The sequence below is a fragment of the Natrix helvetica genome (assembly GCF_964273705.1).
Source record: "Natrix helvetica genome assembly, chromosome: 5".
Lineage (NCBI taxonomy): Eukaryota > Metazoa > Chordata > Lepidosauria > Squamata > Natricidae > Natrix > Natrix helvetica.
In genome coordinates, this window is record NC_138551.1 from 85,309,800 (window position 1) to 85,328,612 (window position 18,813).

The 18,813-nt window shown below is 42.7% G+C and overlaps 1 protein-coding gene across 1 annotated transcript; it reads right to left on the bottom strand.

Annotated features, from left to right (window-relative positions):
- Nucleotides 1–589: 589 nt before the first annotated feature.
- Nucleotides 590–3,141, bottom strand: DDIT4 (DNA damage inducible transcript 4). Its single transcript, XM_081956317.1, has 3 exons — nt 2,975–3,141; nt 2,593–2,833; nt 590–2,051 (listed from the first exon to the last, which is right to left on the bottom strand). The coding sequence occupies exons 2-3, from the start codon at nt 2,765–2,767 to the stop codon at nt 1,558–1,560; spliced, it is 669 nt and encodes a 222-aa protein (XP_081812443.1). The 5' UTR covers nt 2,768–2,833; nt 2,975–3,141; the 3' UTR covers nt 590–1,557.
- Between the last annotated feature and the right edge of the window lie 15,672 nt (nt 3,142–18,813).

Consider the following 18,813-nt stretch of genomic DNA (forward strand, 5'->3'; position numbering starts at 1 on the left):
CTGGAATTTAGTTCCATTGAGTAGAAAAATTATGTTTTTTCTTGGTGATCTGAAGTTGAAACCTAACCACATAAGCTTCTATTGTCTAGACCTCGTGGGAGTGCATCATTTAAGTTTCGAAGAACTATGAACAATACTGATAGCTTAATAGCGTGTGATATGCCCTCCCATCTTATAGTGCTAACTTCTACCTATCTCTTCTCACGTATGACTCTAACCATGTTGCTGGTATCTTTAAAATTTATATTGTTTTATTTGTTCCCTAGTTATGATTGATTGCTTATGAGTAACCTATGATGATCACTAAGTGTTGTATCTTATGATTCTTGGGGAATGTGTTCTTATTTTATTTTTCTTTATGTACAGTGAGAGCATTTGCACCAAAGACAAATTCCTTGTGTCCAATCAGACTTGGCCAATGAAGAATACTATTCTATTATGGTGAACATGGAAAGAAAACCAAGCACGTGAAGGTCCTTTAAGCTGGGCAAGATCTTCTCCCTTGGCAGAATGGCCTTCTTCTCTTCCCTTTTCTCCCCCAACCCCAATCGTTTATAAATTAGCCAATAAAAACAAGAACAGAAGCAAGTTATTACAAAACATTTTTATCAGGAAAAGTAAAAAACCAAGTTGCATAGAAATTCTTCAAAAACTTGAACATCAAGTGTATTTCACGTGAAACGGTAATCAATGGAAGCACCAGAGACCGACTGCGAGGGGTCCTGCCCCCATCGCAACTTCTTAGCATCACCTTAACACATACATCCCCCCAGGATTTCTAAGCACGGACAGAAGCAGTCCACCTACTGCCCTGTTCCTCCCACTGGTCTCATTCACACAAAAAAACGGAGTTGCACAGCGGTGCTCAGTGGATTAAATCTCCCCCCCCCCTTCAGCCAGAAGTCTATATTTAGCTGCCTAAGTGTCAGTAGTGGAACGTCTTCACATTCATCTTGTATTAAATGTTACGCATGCTTGGTCCTTTAGACCTGAACACTTATTAACACACACCGCAACTTTCACCAGACATCCATTGATTACTATCTACTTTTTGTTTTCTCCCATTTGTTGTTTTTTTAAAAAAAAAAGCTTAACAGGGAAGAAAAAAAAAAGGCAACCTTCATCTATCTTTAGCGGCAGCCCCGCTGCTGTAAAGTTATCAGCTGTCAGGAAAAACAAAAAATACTGCTAAATCAGTAAGAGAAAGTCATCCCATTGGCAGACAAGGACTTTTAAAGCTAGCATAGTGTATCCAGGCCTACTACACAGGACTGAGCTTTGTTGCTGGTCAAAATCAAGTAGCAGAGTGCTATTCTTACAGTCAAATCTTTGCCTTCTTCTGCCTTCTCTTCGGACTATCTCCCACTATTGCTGTAAATCAAACTTCCATCTAATCTAAGCTACTGTGGCTCCAGAGGGACAAACCACTTCTTGAAAAATCAGCTTATGTTTCATAGCCCTTTTAAAGTAATCTACACTCCTCAGTTTGGGTTGGGAATGGCCCCAACTTAAAGAGTAACTGCTCAGTTGGTTCAACCTAAGAGGAAGAGGCTGCTTTCAACATTCCTCTATGAGCAATTGTTCAGAGCTATACAACTTCTTTTTGATGACCCTGAAGCCAGTGCTGAGCTTCAGGGACTGACTGAAGCCCGGAGAGAAAGCCGAACCGGAGCTAAAGAGTCCTTGGATTTTAGGCCACAGGCGGGAATCCAGCCTCAGAACAAGCATCAGCTGGAAAGTAGGCACCAGGCTCGGATCCACCGCAATCTGCTCCACGCTGTGGCACACCTTCCCTTGTTCCACGCACAGGTCGATGAGGGCGCCCCTCAAGCCGCAGGGCTCTCGGTAGGCCAGGTGGAGTAGCTCCTTGCTCACTTGGGTGACCAGCTCACTGGGCATGAAGAGCCGGGATGGACGGTTGGAGCAGAGCTTGGCTTTGTTCAGCGTGACCTGGATGAGCTTCATGAGGTTGGCGCATAGGTGCTCATCCTCAGGATCATTGAGCAAATCAAAGTCGGGCAAGGACACCTCATCCAGGTAGTCCTGGGCGTCTGGAAAAGACAAAACCGAAGCAGCCCGTGAGTCTCAGGCATGTACAGACAAAACAACCCCCACCCCCACCCCTAACAAAGAGAACTCAACTCGCATAAGAGCAACAGAAAGCCAACCAACACCAGGGATTCCTGGGTTTCAGCTGAAGCTTAGATCTCCAAGAGAGCAGAAAGCCTAAAAGGATTCCTTAAGACTGTCCAAAACTCTAAAAGGGGCTGGACTACAACTCCCATCATGGTGAGCAAACAAGACAGCTTCAGATTGGTCGGAATCCCAAAGCTCTCCAGTAGGTCCCAAAGTTCTTTCTCTCTCTCTCTTTCTTTCTCTCTCTCCCCCGCTCTTTTTTCTTTCTCCCTCCCTCTATTTTCTCTCCACCCCTTTTTTTCCTCCTCCTCCCCCCCTCTTTTTCTTTCTCCCTCTCTCTCCCCCAACTTATTCGTCCCGCACGATGGGTGTTGTAGTCCAAAGCCACAGCGAGAAAAGCGCTAGCTAGAAAGTAAGAAAGGAAGGGCGCGTAAAAGAGGCAGCCGCCGCTCTCACCTCCTTCGGAGCTCAAACTGCTGTCCAGGGACTCGCAATCGGAGTTCTCCAGCCTAGCGGTCCGGCTCGCCGCTTCTTGGTAGGCGCTCTTCTCCCAGGCGAAGGCGGGCGCCGGGTTCTCCCTCTGCTCCGGGATGGGAGGCAGCGAAGGGAAACCGTCCCAAGACACCGGCATCTTCCGCGACGGAGCGCCGGGCTTGCGGGTGGGAGGCTGCTGGAACCGGCGGCCGGAGAAATGATTCTGGAGGAGGAGAGAATGAAGGACCGTCAACTTCTTCCACGGAGTTCCCCTTCTGCAGTGGTGCAGACTAGGATCAGGGCAGAAGCCCCGGAGACCCAGCGCTCGCCTCCCTCTTCCTCCCTGCCCCAAAGAGGTGCTTACCAGCTTGCAGGCCGCCTAGCGAGAGAGCGCAGGAAAAAGCGCCTCGGGGCTAAAAGGCACAAACCCTGAACTCCAACAATAAAAAAAAAAAGACGGCCAATCCAAAGCTCCCCGTCCCTCCCGAGCCCCGCTCCCGTTGCCCTTTGCTTGGCACTGCGCTCCCGTCCCTCTGTCCCCGCCTTTATATAGCCAGGTCAAGGGGAAGCTCCGCCCCTTTCCCCACGCTCACCCCTTGCTGCTCGTGCGCTCCCCGGCCGCTGACTGGCCGGCCGGGAGGACGGGCTGGGCCAATCGGGAGCAGCTGCACGTTCGCAACGTTCTCTCCTGCCCGGTGACAGGAGGCCGGGACACACCTCTTTTTCGTGCCGGACGGGGTTAAAAGCTGGGGTGTTTTGAGGGGTGTGTGTGTGTGTGTGTGTAGCAGCGCGTACAGGGGGTGGGGACTGTAGAACAATAGGAAGAGGGGGAAGAGGAGGGTTGCTTTGCCCCCCTCCCCGTTTAGCCCGTTGGTTTGAAACCTGTGCTCCGGGAGCCCAGAAAGCCCGAGTCGTCCTGCTTTTCTGAATGCAAACCTTGCTTGAGCAGCATGTAACTTAGTTGGGACCTCGCTTTCTGTGCAGGCCTCCCATGTAACCTAGTTTGGTGGAGCCAATTTTTTGGGAGGGGGGTTGGCAAGCAGATCCCTTGAAATAGCCATAACCAAGCTCTAGAAATCAGGGTTCTTATCAGCTTTGCTGGCTGGATAATTCTGGGAGTTGAAGTCCACAAGTCTTAAAGTTGCCAAGTTTGAAGACCTCTGGTTTAGATTTACTCCTCCCCCCCATTTTTTGCAAACTTATCATGACTGTAAAACTTACTTAGGGGTGGTGGGCTCCTCTGAAAAATCAAGAGGGTCCCCTCCCGCCTTTCCTTTCAATGGACCTTAATTTGGGATAAGCCAGGATTTTTTGGGATATAAGGCAATCCTAGGCTCAAGCCAGCATCGTTCTCAGATAGGAAATTAACATACAGGCTTGTTGTAATCAATGTTTTATTTTTATATAAACAATCCATTTTCCATTCCATGTTGTCTGGGCGCAAGTATTTTGTGCCAGCATTAAAATATACAATCTTATTCATTGTTTCATCTTGGCTTAATTTCCAATACCTGATGTATCTAATATTATAACAATCCCATTGTAATTTATTTCATTATATTGACTATTGCTCCATTTTCTATACTTTAGGTAACTTTAGGTAATATTTAATTATCTAGGGGTTTTTAAATACTGTATTTTAATTGTTTTATTTATCAGCCGACCTCCTCCTTGTGTATGTCTCGGTATATGTCTCTGTTATATGTTTGTTTTGTCCACATATTTATTTCATATGTTTCATTGTACGCCGCCCCGAGTCCTTCGGGAGAGGGTGCGGCTAAGAAATAAATATTTATTTATTATTATTATTATTAACTTCTTTTACTATTAATTCTTATATATACAGTAGTCTTCTACAGCTTGGTGGGATTCCCACGTCTGAGGCAAGCCCCAATTCTTTTGGTTGAAAGTACTTGTGAACCAATCTGGGATGTGTTCAGAAGTCACGACTATCCAGTCTTAAACAAGTGATCCTTTGTTTATGCTACTTTTTTTTTTTTGGCTAGAGAAACCCTAATCGATTAAGAGTTTGTTTCCAACTCCCCGTGGACGGCTGCGATTCACACCCCAAAGTCCCACTCGCTGTGAGTAACACAGTTTCTTCATGTTGTGTGTACTGATTAGACACATGCTTGCCCTCTTCCCCCCCTACTCTAATTTCCCACCCCAACCCCCCATCCTGGATTTCTCTATTATTATTATGATTGTTTCTTTTATTCATTAAACATGAAACTCAATCAACGGATCATTTGAAGATGCGTCACAAACACCATTGATTGGTGCTAGTGGTTGATACGGTTTGCTGCCAGCGTCCTAGGTATTAACCAAGTACCTTCTTAAAATATATGATGTTCCAAGCAGCGCAGTTTTTTGCAGTTCCGCTGGTGTTATTGCAGGAAGCTGCAATTTCTTGATGTGTTTTGCAAAATTCTTAAGACATGGTACCAAGTGCCCCAATGACAATGGTTATCACTCTAACATGTTTCATCCATAGCGGTGTAGTTTCGATGGCCAGGTCGCGATATTTCGTGATTTTTTTTCTAGTTCTTTTTATTTGACTCTGGCATCTCCAGGAACAGTGATATTAAAAAAAACTGTACGCTTCGGCCTTCTACAACCATGATATCTGGCGTGTTGTACTCCAAAGGACGATGATCCGCCTGTATTCGAAAGTCTCACAAGCATAGCCGGCTGGAGAATTTGGGAGTTGAAGTCCACAAGTCTTAAAAGTTGTCAAGTTTGGGGACCCCTGATTTAAAACTATGTCAAATGCCTGGCTACTGTGCTCAAAGTGGAGCAACAGTTGCCCTTCAGCAGAGCCCAAGTGTTGCATTTGTCCAAATAAATAAAATAAAAAGACTTTTAAAAAAAAGGCATGTCTGGAAAGATCCAGCATCTCCGAAAGGGCTCATCTAGTTCAAATAGTTTGCTTTTGCCCAGAATCTGCTCCCATTCCCTTTCAGGATGGGCCCCAATGTCATAGAAGCGCCCCCACCCCCGCCACAACGGGCTCCAGTGTGCGGTATGAATTGAATTCCCAATGAGAATTGGCCAGGCGCATTCACACGACCCTTGGTGCTGGCTGTTCCCTGAGAGAAGGTGGGGATCCTGGCACGATTGCTCAGCTGCAGCTTCGGCAGACACAGAGGGAGTGGGGGTTAGGGTTAGAAGGGGGGGAGATTTGGCAAGACTCCAGTGCTCCAGGCTTTTCAGGAGAGGCGGAGGCTCCCGCTGGGTCCTAGCGCCTCTCAAGCCTTACTTGTAGTAGTGTCCCGTGTAAGCGATCACAGAGGTTGCATCAGGATCATCGGGCGAGGGAACGGGCGAGGGGGAGGGGGAAAAAAAGGAAGCTTCCGCCAGGCTTTGCAAGAAGAGAAGTCGTTTCATCAGAAAGGAAAAAAACCCAAAGAAGAAGGAAGTCCTCTGAAAGCTAGGTGACCTCCTGGAAAGGTTTAAAGTTATAAAAGTCTGATTCATTGCTTGCTTTTCTGGAAATTAGCTTCCAGAAGTCGTAACTGTGCTCTACCTATCCTTTTTGATAAGGGTAGGAAGCTACTCTAAGTCTGGAGTAAGAGGGGAAAAAAAGGACCTAAAGCACCAGCATAGCTCAGGGTTGCTTAGGTAATTCCCTATGTAGAAAGTAGGCAGGCAGGTAAGAAAGAGAGAGAGGGAGAGAGAGAAAGAAAAAGAAAAGAGGAAGAAGGAAAGAAAGAAAAAGGAAAGAAAGTTGGAAGTTAAAAGTTTCTCAGCCTCCAAGCTATTTGGTCAATCTTAGCCATATAACATGGTGGAACAGGGTAATACATGGCTCTTTGTGGGGGTTTTTTCTTTTTCTATAGATCAGCTATTAACGATAGCTCATCTATAGAAAGGCATTTTCATTGTAGATCTTTGGTTAACTTAAGTTAGAACATCTTCATCCCAACATACCTGCGCAATGACTGCCAAATATACAGAAGAGGATAAATAGCAGAATTCATTTTCCTGTTTTCTTTTTTAAAAAAAAGAACAAATTCAATTGAAAATGGCCACATTCATTTGGCCAAATTAGGTTAACAGTCCCTTTTCCAAACTTAGTCCATTTCCTACCTATAATATGCATGCCATAGGTGGCACGCAGAGCCCTCTCTGCGGGCACGCATGCAGTCGCTTCAGCTCCAACGTGCATGAGCATGCACCTCCCGCCGGCCAGCTGATTTTCGGGTCTCTGCAGTGCATGCGTGGGGGGGCAGGGCGCACAGGGGGCATGCACACATGCACAGGGGGCAGAGGGGGGTGCCTCCCCCCCGCAGCCCTATTTTGCTGCCAGGGGCTGCAGTGAGGTGTACTAGGTTAAAAAAACAGGGTGCGGGGAAGTCGCTCCTGCATGCGCAAGGGAGTGGGTTGCACAGAGGGGGTCATGCACGCAATGCAATATGGGTGCGGGGGGACACGCACTGTCACACGCATACACTTTTGGCATGTGATGGCAAAACGGCTAGCTATCACTGTTCTACTCTGTACACAGATTTTCTGTCCCACATTTTTCTAACTTATTAAGAAGTACGGTAGGTTGTGGTCTCCTGGGAATGATGTGACACCGTGAACTAAACCACCATTATTTTGAGCCAGGAATAGTAATTGGAACCCTTGAAAGACGAATGAATGCAAGGGGGCAATAAACCTCTCTTGAGTAAAGTCTTCCTAAAATGTGAGCTCACACCTCTGAATGTAGTTGTGTAGAAATAAAATGGAATTCTGAATTAAACGGATCTGAAAACAAGTGGAGAGAAGAGTGGACTTGGAAGAAAAAGGTAATAAACATGTTAGAAACTAAAGAAAAGTTGAGATTCGTTTGATTCCCCTCTTGCAGCACATTAGGGACGCCATGGCTCAGTGGCTAAGAAGCTGAGCTTCTCGATCAGAAAGGTCGGTGGTTCGAATCCCTAGTGCCGCGTAATGGAGTGAACTCCCGTTACTTGTCCCAGCTTCTGGCAACCTAGCAATCCAAAAGCATGTAAAAATGCAAGTAGAAAAATAGGAACCACCTTTGATGGGAAGGTAACAGAGTTCTATGCGCCTTCGACGTTTAGTCATGCTGGCCACATGACCATGGCAACATCTTCAGATAGCTTTGGCTCTTCGGCTTTGAAACGGAGATGAGCACCGCCCGCTAGAGTCAGGAATGACTAGTACATATGTGCAAGGGGAACCTTTACCTTTAGCACATTGATGCTACCTAGTGGAGTTTTACTGGTGTTACTTAATTGTGCCTTGTCTTTTTTGGGTGTGGGTGGGATGGGGAATATTTAGTCAGTAGCCCCAAATGACATTATCATAACATAATACTTAATTGAAGTTTTGGATTAATATAGAATGGCTGGAACTCCACCCAAAGTAGATGAGGCCATCTTCAGCATGCGGACTGAGTTAGGATTGTTCATTTATATTCCGCGTCCTTCTGCAAGAGGAATTGGGGGAAATCCCTCTGGTTAAAATTATGAACTAACAAAAGCAGAAGTATCTTCAGTTGTTTTCTTGTATGTTCTGTCCCAAAACAAAGGCAAATTATACTACCAGTTTTTGGCCCAGAAATTGGCTTGAATTTATACTTGGTGCAGAAGTCAAAAGTACAGTTTAATGTATAAATGTGTCGAGGCCTTGCTTATGCTTGCAGAAATCTTCCCAATGCTGTTCCCAGGTAGACAACTAGTTTAAAGTAAAAATCCAGATCACTGTAATTAAAATGTCTACACTTTACAATAATGTCACTAACTCAGCATTTATATTCTGTTTTATGAGAGTTCAGATCATTTGACCTGTAATCTTGCTTCCCTAATCCCTACGAGAACCCTGCAAGGTATCTCAGTATTATGTTTCTCACACTGTGGATGGAAAGAGAGACACACTGAGATGCAATTTCAGCTCATAAGTATCCCAGGGCCTTTGTAGATCTGGGACTTTTCCAGGATGATAATCCCAAGTAATTAATTCTATAGCTGCTCTTCCAGGCAAATCCCAAATGGCAGGCTTTCCCAGCAGTAGCAATTTTTATATATAATTAGATGAATATTACTTATTCTCCCTCCTGATGTTCCAACTATAAAACAACAATGATCAGGCGTCATTTCTAATAGTAAGTTTTTTGGCTGCTTTATTTAAAGTTAGGTTTTTAAATGCTTTTTTCCCTTGTTTTAAAATTAAAAGTCAAGATAGATGTTTAATAATCATCCTGAGTCCCGGACTAGTTATAACCAGTGGTGAAATGCTACCGGTTCGGATCAGTTCTCCCAAACTGGTAGTAAAAACTGCTTTAAAAAGTTCTGATGATCAGCTGTGTGACAAATCAGCTGTGCCAAATTGTCTGTGAGATTCCTGCTGGTTGCAGGGGCCATTTTGTGTGAAGTCCAGCTGCTTTTACATTGTGGGTGAGTCAGTTGTGTAGCCACGCCCACCCAGTCACATGACTACCAAGCCACGCTCACAGAACCAGTAGGGAAAATTTTTGAATATCACCACTGGTTATAACAATTGATAATGTTCTTCACGATCCAGAAACAAACCATCTTCCTCATTTCTATTATTGTCCTGAGTGTTTCTCACATACCACCACCACCACCAAAAGAAACCTGGGATTAATCTTATCAAAAATATACTCCATAATAATCAGAACAACTGCTTTATAGAGTGCATGCATTCCATTCGCAATGGAATTACATTTAAAATGTTCCTATTTTTTAAAAAAAAACTACAGGCACTCCTTGAGTTGCAATCACAATTGAGCCCAAAATGTTGTTAAGTGAGACATTTGTGAGTTTTGCCCCATTTTACGAACTTTCTTGCCACAGTTGTTAAGTAAATCAGTGCAGTTGTTAAGTTAGTAACATGGTTATTGAATGATTCTGGCTTCGCCATGGACTTTGCTTTTCAAAAGGTCGCAAAAGATGATCACCTGACCCCTGGGACACTGCAACCATCGTAAATATGAAACAGTTGCCAAGCATCCGAATTTTGAACACATGACCATGGGGATGCTGCCATGGTCATAAATGTGAAAAGTGGTCATAAGACTTTTTTTTCACTTCACTAAACGAACTGTTGAAAGTTGAAGACTACCTCTACTATGACTCTGTCTGTCTGTCTTTTTGTGTGTCTCAACCACCACAATTTTACACTGCATATTTTAATTCCCAGAATTCCCCCAGCTTAAAGTTGCAGAAGTAGAGAAATGCTGAGTTAAGGTAAAGAGAATTACCAAACAATAATGGAATGTTCCTATGGTCATCTCAGTACTAAGCATTACTACAGTTGTGGCAGGGAAACTGTGAACCTAATGCAAAGTAGAGAATTGTAGGCTCTAATCCAAACTAAGGAAGGTGAGTAGAGAAGAATTATTATACATAGTATGGCACAGACCCTGTGAGTCCCTTGGACTGCAAGGAGATCAAACCAGTCAGTCCTAGAGGAGATCAACCCTGGCTGCTCTTTAGAAGGCCAGATCCTGAAGATGGAACTCAAATACTTTGGCCACCTAATGAGAAGGAAGGACTCACTGGAGAAGAGCCTAATGCTGGGAAAGATTGAGGGGAAAAGAAGAAGGGGACGGCAGAGAATGAGGTGGCTGGATGGAGTCACTGAAGCAGTTGGTGTGAGCTTAAATGGACTCCAGAGGATGGTAGAGGACAGGAAGGCCTGGAAGAACTTTGTCCATGGAGTCACGATGGGCCGGACATGATTTTGCAACTAACAACAACAACACAGAAGCTCAGTCAAGGTACTGCATTCTTAAAAGAAGACTTAGCTTTTCTCTGAGTCAAAGTTTGTTTCTTCAAACTCTTCAAAACGGCTTCCATTTTCAATTCTGTCATTGAAATCCTACTGCCTGTTCTTTTATATTACTGCAAAAAGTCATTAGAATGCATTATTCATGAAGTCACTTGACAAGAATGAAAAGTGGAAGAGCCAAGGGCTTTTTCTTAGCATAAAGTGAAGATTTCACTCTGTTCTTTGCTGTCACCACTAGTGCCCAAGGGGGGGCGAAGAGGCCTCCCAGGTAACTCTTGGAGCTGTGGCATGGCCTTTCCATTTTTATTTGGCCTTGTTGATTGCAAAGGGTCAGTTTGTTGCAACATTAAAGATATCATGAAACTCTTCAGGAAATACCGGTAAATGAAATCTCAGGAATAAATGAAAATCACACAAAGCTGTTTCCCTAGTATTCTTTCAACACACACAGTTGTTGCCATTATTATTCCAGACTGAAGGATTATGGTGGAGAACTGGAGTGGAAGGGACTTACCTACCAGGGAGAACAATTAATGGCTTGCCTTTAAAAATTGTGGGTGCTCCATCACTGGAGGCTTTTAAGAAGAGATTGGAAGCCATTTCTGTGAAATAGCAATAGACTTATATACCGCTTCATAGTGCTTTACAGCCCGCTCTCAGCGGTTTACAGAGTCAGCATATTTCCCCCAACAATTTGGGTCCTCATTTTACCGATCTCGGAAGGATGAGTCAACCCTGAGCCTGGTGAGATTTGAACTGCTAAATTGCAGGCAGCCGGCAGGCAGCAGAAATAGCCTGCAGTACTGCACTCTGACCACTGCGTCACTGTGGCTCATAATGGTACAATAGGCTCTCCTGCTTGAGCAGGCGTTGGACTAGAAGGCCTCTTCTGACTCTATTGTTTTATTCCAGGCGATCTCCAAACCTGGCTACTTCAAGACTTGCGGACTTCAACTCCCAGAATTCTTCAGTCAGCCATGAAGTACACAAGTCTTAAAGTTGCCAAGTTTGGAGAACCCTGTTCTATTAAGTATCAACAAATGGAAGTTGAGATAAATTTAGTGAATCAATCTTATTTTATTGAAATCTGTGAAAGAAACCATTTAAAAAAAACTTTGAACAAATATTTACATACATATTCATCAGTCATATAGGAAAACAGACTTTGGACAACAACGTCTGTTTGGTCTCTATCTCCTTCTGATCCAGCTTATGAATATTATTTCACCTTGTATATACAGAACATCCTGAATACTGTATTTTTCGGAGTATAAGACGCACCTTTTCCCCCTGAAAAAGAGGATGAAAATTTGGGTGTGTCTTATACACTGCATGTAGCTGCACCCACTCCCACCAGAGGCCAAAAATGCGAGGCATGTAGGCAGTGATGGTCTGTGGCAATCCCTGCAGTCTGGAACAGCTGATTGTGGGTATTCCGGCAGTCCGATTCACCCACCAATCAGCTGTGCTGAATCAGGCTGCAATAAGTGCTGAAGCTGAACTGTCTGGTCAGAGTTTGCGGCAGCAATCACATTCAGAAAGCACAGTAACTGATTCAGCAGGATTCAAAATAATAATAATAATATACAATACATTACCAAAAGCAGGTTTTTCCGAAGTAGCAGTAAATACAAGCAAAACACAAGCAGTTTCACTTTCAGTTCTCTGCTAAGCCAGGCTCCTTCTTGTCTCCATACAGCAAATTTCAGAGTCTAAATAGCCCCCATTGGCTGACTTAGTTGCTATGCCTATTCATTGGCTGATCTTGTTACCTTCTATCAGCTGAATACCATGGATGTTGGTAGGCAGACACAGATTTTTTTTTCTTCTTATTTTCCTCCCCAAAAATTAATGTGCGTTTTATGCTCCGGAGCGTCTTGTACTCTGAAAAATATGGCAGTTGTATCTCATCAAGTTTGCATACAGAACACTACATTTTGGAGAAAATCTTAGAAAGTTTGCTTTAAGCATCTTCCTTAATAAACTTTAGTCTGGATTTTTGCTTTTTGCTTTTTTTGCTGCATTGGCTCCCAAACAACCTCTCCTGTAATTTGGATTGGCTGGAAACTTTTATAGGGGTTAAGAGTGCAGTCAAGGCATATTCAGCAGTAAATCAAACTGAGTCTCAGATAGTTGTTAAGAACTGCATTAACAAAGAAGCTTTCCTTTACTATAGGTAAAGGTAAAGGTTCCCCTCTCACGTATGTGCTAAACGTTCCCGACTCTAGGTGGCGGTGCTCATCTCCGTTTCAAAGCTGAAGAGCCAGCACTATCCGAAAACATCTCCATGGTCATGTGGCCAGCATGACTAAACCCCGAAGGCGCATGGAACGCTGTTACCTTCCCACCAAAGGTGGTTCCTATTTTTCTTCTTGCATTTTTTACATGCTTTCAAACTGCTAGATTGGCAGAAGCTGGGACAGGTAACGGGAGCTCACTCCATGACAAGGCATTGGCGATTCGAACCGCCAAACTGCCGACCTTTCTGATTGACAAGCTCAGCATCTTAGCCACCTAGCCACCACATCCCTTCCTTTACCATAGCCTGTTACAAAAGGCTAGATTGCAACATCTTGAAATAACCACACCTTTCTAAAGTAGGGGTTTTCATAACACAAATTTAAATTATGCTTTGGCTGTTTTATATAATTATCTTATACTAATTCTCTCTTGAATTATACACTGGCTAGATGTTTGTATTTTTAGGTCATTCAGTATGCACTTTTAAGTACAATAATAAATTAACTTTTTGTTTAAGTTGATTGCAGCCTGTTTTAATCTGGCAGCAACCGGGAGCCCTGGTGGCTCAGTGGTTGGAATGCAGTATTGCAGGCTAACAATGCTCACAGTCTAGAGTTTGATCCGATAGACTCATGATTGACTTAGCTTTCCATCCTTCCGAGGTGGGTAAAATGACCCATATTGTTGGGGGCAATAGGCTGACTCTGTAAACCACTTAGAGAATGCTGTAAAAGTACCATGAAGGGGTATATAAGTCTAAGGACTATTACTACCCTGTTTCCCCCAAAATAAGCCCTTCCCAGATAATAAGCCCTCCCCGAAAATATTTCAACACAGCAGCAGCCATGAGGTGACCACATTCATCCTGCACCTCAAAAATAATAAGATCTCTCCAAAAATAAGGCCAAGTGTTTATTTCGGGGGTCAACACAGTATATGTTGAGACTGCAATTGGGAGATTTCCATCTCTGAGCAAAACATCTGGAAAATACTAGATTGAGGAGGTAGATTTACAGAATACTTAAACATGTATCCTAACAATTATGGAGTCTTGACGTTCTAGAAATAATTTTTTTAGTTTTTATTAATCAGAGGTAATCAGAATTTTTAAAGATGGGAAGTCTTTGCAACAGTAGAAATGTGCCTTAACCTAAAACTCTACGAAAGATAGGGGGAAATACTATAAAATATTAATAAATGAAAGAAGGCACAACTAATTTGCCATTTTTATAGGTGTGTAAACACAGTACACACTGTCATTCAGTTCACATGCAGCCATGTTTTTTTAACCATGGTTTACAGAATAAAGCACAATTGGCTGGTTTGCACAACAGATTAGGTGCAACTACACTTCACAAATGATAATGGCAGAGTTAGCACATCATGTTAAGCCAAAGCAAACAACCATATAATTTAGTGCAATAAATGAAGCAGATCTCTTATCTTACTCCCTTTGCTAAGCATGTTTATCGTCATGAAAGTTGACATATTTCGGACTCCTTCCCTTGGCCTCTCTCTTTTTCCTAAGACATCTGTCAATTTTCCTACGAAAATAAGAGAGCCTGAGCTAAAATCCATGGAAAATTTGCTACTTGCAACATGGGCAGAATGGGCCACGATACCTTGCTACGATACAAGGAGCTGGAAGACGCTCACCTGGTTATTACTTTGCTATGCTTCTCATGCCTGCAGATAATTTGTAGGGAATCCATGTATCATTTGGCCATGCTTTTCACAGAACAAGTGATGCACTGCAGCTGACCTCAATTCCAAGCATGATATTGAAGGCGAGGGAAGGCAAGCAACAATACAGGGCAGACTTGGCTGAAATCCATCTCTACTGATAATAGAGGTGACTTGGAAGCAAATGACAAGAGGCAGAGTGCGGAGGGAGGGTACAGAATGGATGATTACCAAATGCAGCAGTGAATAGTTCTTGCCTTGCCTGGATTTTGAGCTTCCCCGATGGGATCTAAATTAGTCTATAATTCAGAGAAATGGATGGACTAAACTTGGAGATGCAGGAAGGACTGATCAGAATCAAGACTGCAACATGCTAGTGAAGGTTGACTTTTCCTACTCCACAGTGTCCTTATTGAAATCACCAATATGTCCCTCTCTTCTTTTTTAGAGGCCAAACCAACGTATCTGGGGACCAGTCTTCGTGGCTCAGTGGTAAAAGATGCTGAGGTGACAAACCAGGTTCAACCCACCCATACTTGAAAATGAAAATGACAGCAATCAGATTCAACCAGTGCTGACACAATGAACTATTGTCCCTTTTGGTCTGCAACTACTAAGAAGATGCTGTACCTTAGGTTTGGGATCCATATCGAAGAGCTTCAAAGTATTTGTAGATACATCTGCAAGCACCCTGTTGGTCTTTCAGATTTCTCATCCAAGTGGATACCAGTAAGATCATTCTATATTGACTTCATTGATGGCTCCTATTGACTTACCCCCAACCCTGCTCCTGGGTTTACATTAATGGTTTTTCATTTGATCAGCTACTTACTTGTTTCTCAAATCATTGCCTGATGAAACTATGGCAGTGGCTGTCACAAGTCTTCGTGTAATGAGATTGAAAAAAACCCCTAGGTTGGGTGGCGCATGTATGCATGTGCCCGTATCTTTGTGGATCTTTATCTTGTAGTTGTGAAAGTTCCTTTGCATCCTAATGACTTTACAAACTTTCCTGTACTTGCATAAAAGAGGTGCTAAAAGAGAGGATTGACAAAATCAAATTTACTAGAGCAGGGGTGTTGGCAACTTTAAGACTTGTGAACTTCAGCTCCCAGAATTTCCCAGCCAACTTTTCTCCAACCTTGGCCACTTTAAGACTTGTAGACTTCACCTCCTAGAATTCCCCAGCCAGCATAGCTGGCTGAGGAATTCTGGGAATTGAAGTCCACAAAGTTGCCAAGTTTGGAGACTCCCCTGAACTAGAAAAACGAATGAAACCCCAGTCCAGCACTCCCCTCAGGAGACTACATGGACATTTACAATCAAAACAATCCCAAATTGATGTTGGAAGTTGAGCCTGCCAAGGGAGAAGGTATCCAAGCAACTAGGATGGAAAAACAAAGGGAGAGTAGATCTGGTACTTATTCCATGGATGATTAAAACTGAAGTTTCTTGCAAGTTAGATTTAATATGTAAAGAATATGAATCCACACAGACATACATTTGGGATGTGTAAAGCCAGTAACGTGATCCATAGCAAACTCGATGTCAGAGCATAAATATCAAGGTTGAACACTGGACCTTCTGAGGATCAGCAAAGTGGAATAAACTGGAATAAGTTGCTTCAAATTAGAGGATTTCCAGATCTGCTGAGGACTAGAAAAATCACAGGGGAAAAAAAAAGACTATTGTTAACAAAAAAAGGTGCCAAAGCCAGCACCTGGATACAACCCTTACATGTTGGCTCAGTGGCTAAGATTCTGTTGATAAGAAAGATTGGTAGTTTGGCAGTTCGAATCCCCAGCACCGCGTAATGGAGTGAGCTCCTGTGACTTGTCCCAGCTTCTGCCAACCTAGCAGTTCGAAAACATGTAAAAATGCAAGTAGAAAAATAGGGACCACCTTTGGTGGGAAGGTAACGGCATTCCGTTCGCCTTCGGTGTTTAGTCATGCTGGCCACATGACCACGGAGATGTCTTTGGACAGCGCTGGCTCTTTGGCTTTGAAACGGAGATAAGCACCGACCCCCAGAGACCGGAATGACTAACATACAGTATATGCGAGGGGAACCTTTACCTTTTACCTTAGTTTTAATTCAAGTCCAAAGCAAGCCATCAATATTATGGTGATCTCTGGTCCAGTTCCAATTACTTGTCCAGAGGAAGGCAGAAGTTCTAGAGTGATTTGTGACATCGTGCCAAAACAACATTTAAAAAAAGGCAAATTAGTCCCTGAAATAATGGGAAAATGTGCCCTCTATGCGAAAACAAAGGAGAATTCTACAGCTCTTCTTAAAAAAAAAAACCTTGGTGTTTATAGCAAACACCTTGTGCTATTATTTGAAATATGACTTTATATATGGACATCTCTGGATATATGACAATACAGTGGTGAAATAGAACTGACTTTATATTTTGCATGCAAAGATGGAGAAATTGCATTCAGTCAGCAAAGCCAAGAGCCAGTGTTGATTGCTGTTCCTTGCAAAAAATTGACAAATAAAATAAAACAGAAAACAAATACAGACATGATGGCAACATGATAACAACTCACAAGTATTCAGTAGGATGATAAGGCAATCAAGAATAATATGTTTGAATAAATAAATAAACCAATAACTTTGATTTGATGAATAGAGAGCCTGAAAAGCTCTCTATTCATATTTACAACATTGTTAAAAGTGAAGCAGACATCCTGAAAAAGCGAGATGAAATCACTCTGTGATGAAATTACTTAAAATAGTTACAAAACAGAAGAAAACCGAGTAGCAAAAGGTAATAGAGACCAGAGGAAAAATCTGTTCCACTGAAGGCTCATAAAAAAGGAGGATTTATATCTAAATAAGCACTGCATTAAAAAAAAAGAGTGAAGATAACCATATTGTGGGGATGATGAAAGATTTAAGAAAATTGCAGGTATCAAGAGAAATTTTTATGCAGAGACGGGGCTGAAAGAAAACAAAGAAGGCAGCGATCTAGTGGGGAAAAAAGGGACTATGAAGACGCTATAAAAATAATATAGTACAGATGTATAACCAAGTTCTCAAATCATTACTGGAAAGTCGATTGGGCCCTAGAATATATTAGCGTACTAACAATGAAACTGCAAGAACTGAAATCCAGATGAAACAGATAATGAAAAGGACAAGAGAAATGCAAAAAGAGATCTCTTTTTGCTTTAGTGATATTTTTGACTGTGTAAACCATGACAAGCTACGGATAGTCTTTAAGAATATGGGTGTAGGGAATGTGGTGGCTCAGTGGCTAAGACGCTGAGCTTATTGATCAGAAGGTCGGCAGTTCAGCAGTTTGAATCCCTAGCACCGCATAACCGAGTGAGCTCCCATTACTTGTCCCAGCTTCTGACAACCTACCAGTTCGAAAGCACGTTAAAAATGCAAATAGAAAAATAGGGACCGCTTTGGTGGGAAAGTAACAGTGCTCCGTGCACCTTTGCCATTGAGTCATGCTGGCCACATGACCATGAAGACGTCTTCAGACAGTGATGGCTCTTCGGCTTTGAAATGGAGCTGAGCACCGCTCCCTAGAGTCGGGAACAACTAATACATATGTGTGAGGGGAACCTTTACTTTACCTTAAGGTACTGGAATATGTGTTTATGTGTGTATACACACACACATATATCTGCATACTGTTTTGGGGTTAGCTTTTTGTAAATCTGCTGAATAATCTTTAAGGGAACGTCTACCATAGTTGTGACTCTATCTAGTCATGCCGGCCACATGACCAGGGAGATGTCGTCGGACAGTGCTGGCTCTTCAGTTTTGAAACGGAGATGAGCCCCGTCCCCTAGAGCCGTAACCGACTAGCATGCATGTTTTATAGCACAGTGGTTCTCAACTTGTGGTCCACGATATTGTTACAGGGAGTCCACCAAGTCTTGAAGAAATGTTAGGTTCTTGGGTTAAGTCTTGAGGGTCCGTGGTCACAACAGGTATTTAAAGGGGGGATCCATTATAAAACAAAGGTTGAGACCCATTGGTATAGCAGAAAATTTCATCTGCTTTTGAAAAATTGTGTATGACAATCTATGAATGAAATATAGAACAGCTAAGTGGCTGAAAATAGCAAAAGTGGTATGCCAAGGTTGTATCATTTCATCTTAATTAAGGCATATGTTGAATACATAAGGAGAAATTTTGGATTAAAAGAATCAGAAACTGGAATTTATATTGCTGGGAGAACCATCAGCAACCTCAGTTATGTGAATGAAACCACTTTGACAGCAGGAAACAAGGATGACTTAAGAAATCTCTTGTTGGAAGAGAAAGAGGAGAGCAGAAAAGTCAGTCTCCTTACATAAGATTAAATAGATTGTTGTTGTTGTTTTATTTATTGAAACAGTTTATATAGTGCCGATTGTGCAGCCCGGCAAAATGATTTAAAATAAATGTTTTAATGTTTTAAAATAAAAATATATAAAATAATACCATACAGCATTAAGTCTCGCTCCAAAAACATTTTATTTTTAGTCCATGTAATCCCGGGGGGACTT

Coding starts and splice junctions, on each gene's coding strand:
- DDIT4 (XM_081956317.1), bottom strand. CDS start 2,767: ATGCCGGTGTCTTGGGACGGTTTCCCTTCGCTGCCTCCCATCCCGGAG. Junction 2,052..2,592: donor CAGTTTGAGCTCCGAAGGAG/GTGAGAGCGGCG, acceptor TGTCTTTTCCAG/ACGCCCAGGACTACCTGGAT.